Source organism: Lactuca virosa, chromosome 5, assembly GCF_052849685.1.
Source record: "Lactuca virosa cultivar CGN04683 chromosome 5, Lactuca_virosa_CGN04683_v6, whole genome shotgun sequence".
In the NCBI taxonomy this organism is placed as follows: Eukaryota; Viridiplantae; Streptophyta; class Magnoliopsida; order Asterales; family Asteraceae; genus Lactuca; species Lactuca virosa.
The window spans coordinates 183,168,602-183,177,500 of NC_136430.1; the positions used below are offsets into that span (position 1 = coordinate 183,168,602).

At 32.5% G+C, this 8,899-nt stretch overlaps 1 protein-coding gene across 4 annotated transcripts in view; it reads right to left on the bottom strand.

Moving 5' to 3' along the window:
• Positions 1-5,379: 5,379 nt before the first annotated feature.
• Positions 5,380-8,899, bottom strand: part of LOC145115610 (pto-interacting protein 1-like) — a 17,717-nt gene continuing 14,197 nt past the window's right edge. The window contains exon 4 of one of the 4 annotated variants that reach the window (XM_079051945.1): positions 5,380-6,765. In XM_079051945.1, the coding sequence (XP_078908071.1) occupies positions 5,774-6,765 (992 nt within the window). In that variant the 3' untranslated portion in view covers positions 5,380-5,773. The remainder of the gene's footprint in view (positions 6,766-8,899) is intronic. The other 3 variants (XM_079051944.1, XM_079051943.1, XM_079051946.1) reach the window with 3 other exon arrangements.

Genomic DNA, 8,899 nt, shown 5'->3' on the forward strand with positions numbered 1-8,899 from the left:
ATATTCATATAATATTTGAAAAATTACATTATTATTTTAAAATTTTCCATTTCTTATAACAATTTTTTTATTTACAGACAAATTAAAAGGAGTTGTGCATCGAAATAAAAACGTATCCGCATCTACATCAAGTGCCAATGTGTCAAAAAAATCAAAGTTCCAAACTTCTCCTTCACATTTAAATGTTAGAACTCCGTTATCTAACATTTCAAATGGTAACTTATTTATCTTACCATTTTATTTTATAATATATATTATTATTGTATCATATTTAATAATGTATTCCTGCAATCTTCTTATCCCAGACATGGATATTTCCAATAACAGTTTTCAATCACCGTTACCAAACATCATATTGGATTCAAACGGTAACATACTTGATTGCTTATACACTTTTTTTTCTCTCCTTTAAATATGTAAAATAAAAATTCAGACATCCTCATTTTTTTTATATAATCTATTTATCATTATTAATATTCATATAATATTTAAAAATTTACAAGATTATTTAATATTTATCCATTTCTTATAATAAATTTTTTTTCCAATCAAATTCAAAGGAGTTGTCCATCGAAATAAAAACGTATCCACATCTACATCAAGAGCAAATATGTCAAAACAACCAATGTTACATACTCCTCCTTCACATTTAAATGTTAGAACTCCATTATCTAACATTTCCAATGGTAATTCATATATTTTACCATATTACTTTATGATATATTTTGTTATTGTATCATGTTTGATATTGTACATTTTCAATCTTCTTTTCTCAGTCATCGATATTCCCAATAGCAGTTTTTAGACACCGTTACAAAACATCAGATGTGGATGGACAAACGGTAACATACTTGATTGCTTTTAAACTTTTTAAGTTTCCTTTAAATATATAAAATAAAATTTATTACGTCATCGTCTTTTTATATCATCTCTTTATCAATATTCATATTTATATAATATTACAACAATTATTAAATAATTTTACATTTCTCATAACCATTTTTTTTGTAGACAAATTCAAAGGAGTTGTACATCGAAATAATAACATATTCGCATCTAAATCAAGTGCAAATACATCAAAACAACCAATGTTACAAACTCCTCCTTCACATTTAAATGTTAGATCTCCGTTATCTGACATTTCCAACGGTAACTCATTTATTTTCCCATTTTATTTTACAATATATATTATTATTCTATCATATTTAACAATGCATACTTTCAATCTTTTTTCCCCAGCCATGAATATTTCCAATAATACTTTGCAATCGCCGTTAACAAATATTACACAATACTCTGTATTTTCAAATGGCGACACATCCAACAAATCATCTACAATAACATCTAGATCGTCTTCAGTCATGTTAACTAATCCAAATAATAAAGATAAGAAAAAAACTGCCAAATTTAACTCCTATTCCAATATTTGGTCTGAGATCCGATCAAGACAAAATTGAGTGCCAAAACGATCAAAACATATACAACAGTATATCAAAAGGTAATTTTTTTACAAATATAATATTTACATTTGTTCATTCAATCTTTTTCACTTATATAAGCTTACATGATTAACTTTTTTATGTCAACCTTAATTGACAGATTATTTGGATCATGGTGATCAGATTGTTGTATCCCAAACATGTTTTGCAAAATTATGGAAAGATGAATCTATCAGATGTAAAAAAAGGAGAATGAAAATTATTCTCTATGTTGTGGTTATGGCAAAGTTGAACTACCAGCATTTAAGAATGCACCTTCAACTTATGAAAATCTTTTTACATCTGTAGATTCTAAAAGCAAACACTTCATGAAGAACATTCGTTCTTACAATTCTATGTTTTCTTTTACATCAATGGGTGGCAAGATTGATTCCTCGATCAATAGAGGAAATGCTCCATATATTTTTAGACTTAGCGGTCAAAATTATCATAGTATCGGAAGCCTTTTACCGGAACAGGGGTTAAAACCAAAATTCTCTCAGTTGTACATATACGATACTGATAATGAGATCACAAATAGAGGAACATGTTTTGGGTACACTTTTCATAATTATCACATTAATAGATATTTTATTCATCAACATTACTTTATTTATTTATCTTATGTTTATATGTTCATGTTACTTGCAGTGGAAAAAATCAACGATCTACATCAAATTCTTCTGTCTTTGATAATGATATTATACAAAATTTGAAGTTGATGTTAGATTCAAATAATGTCTTGGTTCAGTCTTATAGAATGGTTAGAGATTGTTTTCATGAAAACCCTCATGTTGATATCAAGTTGAGAATTATTGGAAGAAGGGACCAAGATGGAAGGACATAAAACCTACCGTCTGCTTCTGAGGTTGCCGCTTTAATTTTTGGAGATATTGGTGATTCAATTGATAATAGAGATATTGTTGTTCAAACTTCATCAGGTTCTCTACGACGTATTAGTGAATTACATCCATCATACCTTCCTCTTCAGTATCCACTACTGTTTCCATATGGTGATGATGGTTACAGGGTTGACATACCACATCGAGGTATTACACCTTCAAGCAACAGCAAGAGGCCCAACTGTACAATGAGAGAGTTTTTTTCTTATAGAATACAGGACAGGGATAAATAATTTTCACTAATTCTTAATTCAAAAAGGTTGTTCCAAAAATTTTTGGTTGATGCTTATACTATGATTGAAAGTGAGAGATTACATTTCATAAGGAGCAAACAATAAATTCTTAGATGTGAGTCTTATGAAAAGTTACGTAATCAACAAGACCTCGGGAATAAAGATATATCCAACGTTGGACAACGTGTAATCTTACCTTCTTCATTCACTGGTGGTTCACGTTATATTATGCAAAACTACCTAAGGCCCATGTAAGGGGTTTGGGCCCAATTTGGAAAATTGGGCCATAGATGGGCCATAGTTTGGGCTTTTATGATTATGTGATATTGGGCCATTAGAATATTGAATGTTGGACTGGACTAAATGGTTGGGCCTTATGGTAAGACCTTATAAAGGTTTGGGCCCAATTTGGAAAATTGGGCCATATGTTGGGCTTTAACTCATAGTTGAATTTTGGGCCTATGGATTGGGCCTTGGGCTTGCATAAAGCCAAGCTTGGGGTAATGTAGTAATTATCCAAAGTATGTACTCATGGTTATGTAGTGGAACCCAATTATTAATTGGGTGTTATTTTGGTGTTGACAGTTCATGAATCTGTCATCCTGCAGTTGGGGTTAAGTCTGCGGGACTTCAGCAGTGTGGGGTTGAGTCTACGGGACTTTAACAGTGTGAGGTGAGTTACCTTCTAGTAGCGGTGGGTCTACGGCCACAATGTCGGCCCACCAGTAGGAGTTGTATGTTAGATGATTGTCTCTGTGATATTAATCTAGGTTTGCTGCTACCCGATATGTTTTATGTTCTAGCATGTTATGATGTTAAGTGATAGTGGTAGTAAGGGGTGAAATAGTCCCCCGGTTACCGGTCGATAGGACCGAAGGGGTAGTTTAGTACCCAGCCATGCTAGCCAGATTATGATATGATATTATGTGGTAGTAGTAAGGGGTGAAATAGTCCCCGATTACCGGTCGACAGGACCGAAGGGGTAGGCCAGCACCCATATATGTTAGGAAATATGTGATTTATGTTTATATGCTAGGGTTTTATGTGGTAGTGGTAGGGGTGAAATAGTCCCCGGTTACCGGTTGAAAGATACCGAAGGGGAGGCCAGCTCCCGGTTACCGGTTGAAAGATACCGAAGGGGTAGGCCAGCACCCAGATATGCTAGGAAGTCACCGGTCGAGAGGACCGAAGGGGTATGGTAGCACCCAGATATGCTAGGCAAGTTCACCGGTCGAGAGGACCGAAGGGGTAGGTCGGGCACCCAGATATGTCTGGCAGTATGTATGTTATATGATTGTATGGTATGTGGTATGATGGGGGAACTCACTAAGCTTCGTGCTTACGGTTTACAGTTTTGGTTTCAGGTACTCGTTTTCAAGGAAAGGAGCCGGCTTGATCGCAGCGCATCACACTATGTTTTCCGCACATGAGATCTTTGGGATTACACTCTGATATGGTGTTATGATAATATGTTTTGATTATTGATACTTTGGTTTAGACATGAGATATTTATATGAATGTTTTTATACTGATGGTTTTATATAATAACTTAATTAAAACGAAATTTTTGGTCTTGAATTTTGGGATGTTACACATGGTTTTGGTTAATTATTTAAATGTTGATAATAAATTCTGCTAGAATTTTACTGTTGCATTCTAATAGAATTTTACTGTTGCATTCTAAAAGAATTTTACTATTTATATGTTGGAAGAATTTTTAGTAGATAAGTGTGCATTACCAAGAGATTTGATCTCAATTTAGTTTTATTTTTTATTTTAAATTTGCAAAGATCATTGTTCAAACTAATGATTTTTCTTTATGGATTTAGGTTTTTTAAGATGTTGTCGTCGATGTGGAAAAAGAAGAAAATATGGAGAGAACAAGAGTGTATTCTAGCAAAATGTATTCAGCTAATGTATAAAGTGATTCTTAACACTAATATTCTTTCAGAATTTATTAGTGTTTTTGAAGTTTTTTTTTTTTTTTTGTCATTTTTAGTTTTAACCTTCAAGAACAAATGTAATTTGTAACCATTATTAGTCATTTTTTCCCAAGAATGAAGGTAATTGTTGTTTATAGTCTTATTCTGTAATAATTAATGTAATTAGTAATTCTTAAAGAATAAAATATGTTTCATATAAAATCCATTTTTTTGAAAATGTTATTCTTGATAATGTGTTGTATAAATCTTTAAGCATGTTTTAAAAATATATTGAATAAAATTTTATAAAACTAAAATCGGTAATATCTTTACTAATTTATAGTTGACATTTGGCTATTCTGACAGAATAAATTCGGATATTATTCAAAATTAAGTTGAAATTAAAATTAAAATTAATTTAAAAAATTTGGATTTTTAAAATTAAGATAATTAATGTTCCCTTAAAATTTGAAATTTTCCTTTTTTAAATATGGTTAATTGTCCAAAATACCGTTATGCTAAATTTATGTAATTATATGGTACATGTTACCCTATTGTAATATCATAGACTCCTAGATCATGACCTTTGATTTTATTCCACCCAGTGGTCCAGATCTGTGCATTCTGGCACACAATAGTTAGTAAAACAAAATAACCTATATATATATATATATATATATATATATATATATATATATATATATATATATGTATATATATATATATATATATATATATATATATATATATATATATATGTATGTATGTGTGTGTGTGTACATGTAGCTTTTTGGTACCATATGACCTTTTTTAATCTGTAGATACAATTATAGTGTTATGAATTTTGGGGATTCTAACTATTTTTCTGGTCTAAATTTATAAACATTCCCTGGATTCCTGGAAGAAATATACGGCAGGTTCTTGACTTTCTCATCACAGACACTCATCATCAATTGCGTTTATGTTGGGTAACAGTATATATTCTATATTTCTGTGGCATGGTAAATGACAAGATGTGTTTCATCTCTTACCAACAACTTGGAAATTTCCTTCAGCTTAAGAGATTCTTAGTTATTTTCTTGTAAATGGGTAAAATGTTTGTTTCTTGAAAAAGAATTTTGAACATTTTTATGCAGGTCAAACAAAAGAATGGTTCTATATCATACATCAATATCTGATAAATTTACCCACATGATGATCTACAAGAACATCATTAAGCACAAGAAGTAGAGGGGAATTCACAAGTGTGGCGCTTTTGTTTGGGATCCAGCAGTGTTCAACAATGGTTGCAGTCCTTTAACAACAACGCTCATCTTTGGTCTAAAATCAGCTTCATACTGCACACACAACGCCGCAATTGCTGCCATTTTGGCAACTGCCTTTGGCGGGTATTCTCCATTCAGTCTAGCATCAACACACTGTTTGACCTTATCTTCACCAAGTCTTGGTGTTGCCCAGCTGACTAGACTCTGTTGGCCACGTGGCAAAGTATGGTCAACAGCTTTTCGTCCAGTCAAGAGTTCAAGTAGAACAACTCCAAAGCTGTAAACATCGCTCTTTAGACTCAGGTGTCCTGTCAAGGCATATTCAGGTGCATGATAACCAAAGGTACCAAGAACAAAGGTGGATTGAACAAGTAATGTCATTTGTTGTGTTTGGTTTGATAAATCAATATCAGCAATCTTAGCCACATAGTCATTAAAAAGCAGAACGTTACGGGACTTCATATCACGATGTATAATTCGAGGCTGTGTCTTTTCATGCAAGTATTCAAGCCCCTTTGCAGCCCCAACAGCAATTTTAACTCTTTGGGACCATGATAGAACTGGACCTGGTTGTTCACCTCTAACACCTTTCCTTCCATGAAGAACATCGTGTAAAGATCCAATTGAAGAGAACTCATAAGCAAGTACTCTCCAGTCACCATCTACACAATATCCAAGTAGCCCAACAACATTATCATGTTTAAGCCTCGATAAGATAGAAATCTGAGCTAAAAAGTCTTGGTCTGGTTGCTTTTTAGAGTAGTCAAACTTTTTAATAGCTGCAACCTGCCCACTTCTAAGGACACCAGAGTATACTGTTCCATACATCCCCTCACCAATCAATGAAACCGAACCAAAGTTGTCAGTGATTTCCTTCAACTCGTTCACCAGAAGAGAAGGGACAGAAATAGGCTGGATACCAACAACCTGTGTGTCAATAGGTACAGCCTCAGTGACACCATAACCTGCATTGCTTGATATCAAAGGTTCATTACCATAACACTTGTGCATGTCTTCTTCTTCACAACAATATTGTAGATAAATTAAGTAAGCATGTTGCTATTATAGGTAAGTAAATGTAGGTGTGTTGTTATTATCCGTAAATAATTATAATTGTGTTGCTATTATATATGGTTGATTCCTTTGTTATTGATGCACTGGGTGGTCAGGCTCCTACATTTGGGGAGAAGTTTCAATAGATATGGTATGTTTCCTCTAGAGACAGAAAATGATGATTTTCTCATTCATGTAATGGCAAAAGCTTTTGTTTTGAACACAGTACTATTAATCGATATATTGAATGAAGCTATGTTTTAATTAAAGTCGGTTAGCATTTTAATGAAGCAAAAAGGGAAACTAGTTTTCGCTGTATGTTTTCACTGGAGCTAATTTCAAGTTAATAATACAAACATTTCGGGTATTGATCAAGATCATCTTTTGAAACTGACTGTAAGGGTATTTCTCTTGTCGAGGTTATTGTTTGGTATGTATGTTTATTTAGCTGGTTTTTTGAGTTATGAGAGCTTGTTAGTCTTGTAATTTCAAGAAATATGGTTTTTTTGTTTGTGATATTATTGTGTGATATAGGTTAGTAATATATGTTGTTGCTTTCTAACTGTTGATCATGTTTTTGTCAAATATTTTTTGGTATTATTGTTTCTTATTACCATGAATCGTATTTCTCTTTAGATTGAGATTTTGCTCGATGTTATGGTTTTGTAAAGTCCGATTATATTGCCTTTTTTTTTTTTCAAAACTAAGAGCAACAGAGGTTTGTTTCGATGGGTTAAGCCTGGAATTGATTTCGTTAGGGAAATGATTCAAATTCAAGGATTAATCTACTTCTCCAAAAAAAATTAATCGCATAATTCTACGCTTTAGTTGTGTTACTTCTTGGATCAGTTTAGCTATAGGTTTAATATAAAACAATTATTTTGTTTGTTAAATCTTGTTATCCTATGAGATTATTTATGTGGTTCAAAGCTTCCTCGCCTATTATTGTGATTATGACTTCTAATGTAAAAGTATTAACTATAGGCAAAATTTTGTTTCTTTAGTTATGCTATGTCTACTTGGTGTCAAGGTCTTTTTATAATGGTGGTGACCGAGGTATATTTAAATTTAACATATATTTTTGTTCAGTATGTTTTGAGAATTATTGAAGGACTTTATAGTCTCATTCATGTTTTTGTTTGCTAATTGAAGAATTTGATAATCCCCCATTCAATTGGAATTTTTATTTTTGTTGGTTGCAAAATTTAATAATTCTAAATCCAGTAAGAGGTCTTTGGTTGCGAATAGTTACAATAATTTGTTAGAAAAGTGTTTTTACCAATTGGAAGTGTCAACCAATTTTGTCTTGGCACAAATAAAAGATAATAGTTTCCTTATGTCCACATGCTTATTGATGCACAAAATTAGATACTTTCCCCTTATCGTCTCTCCTTTTCATTATTTTGGCTGATGATATTAATGTTGGTCTTAAAGAGAACATGATCTTTTGTGGGTTAGTCTTCCAAGTATAGAATGAATGTATCCTACCTCTGTTTTGCCAATGATGTACTTTTCATTGGTGATTGGTGAATGGTCTCATGAGAATGCGCAGCACTTGATGATACTTCTTCGGTGATTTCAATTGGCTTCAGGTCTCAAGATTAATTTACCCAATACCATATTGTTTAGGGAGGGTGTTATGCTATCAGGGAGTTTGCTTTTGGCTAGAAGATTGAATTGTTATGGTGCTTTGTCGTTCACACATTTGGGGATCCCAATATAAGCCTCAATATCTAAATAAAGTATATTAGACGTCAATTATGGATAATTTTGTTATAAGATTTCTAATTAGAAAGAAACTTCACTCTCTTTTAGTGGTAGAGGAACTCATCGTTGCAAGGCGGTCTTGGATAGCTTTGTTTCATACCTCTTCTTATTATTTAATGCATCAGTCAAGGTTAACAACAATTTGCAAAGCATTAGAAGGAAAAAAAAGTTTAGCTGTCCATTCATATCAAAGTAAAACATCTTGGATTACTTGTAATTAAAGGGTGGCAAGTAGTAGGAGTTTATGGTATTGGCATTGGCAGCTTTAAATCTCATAAT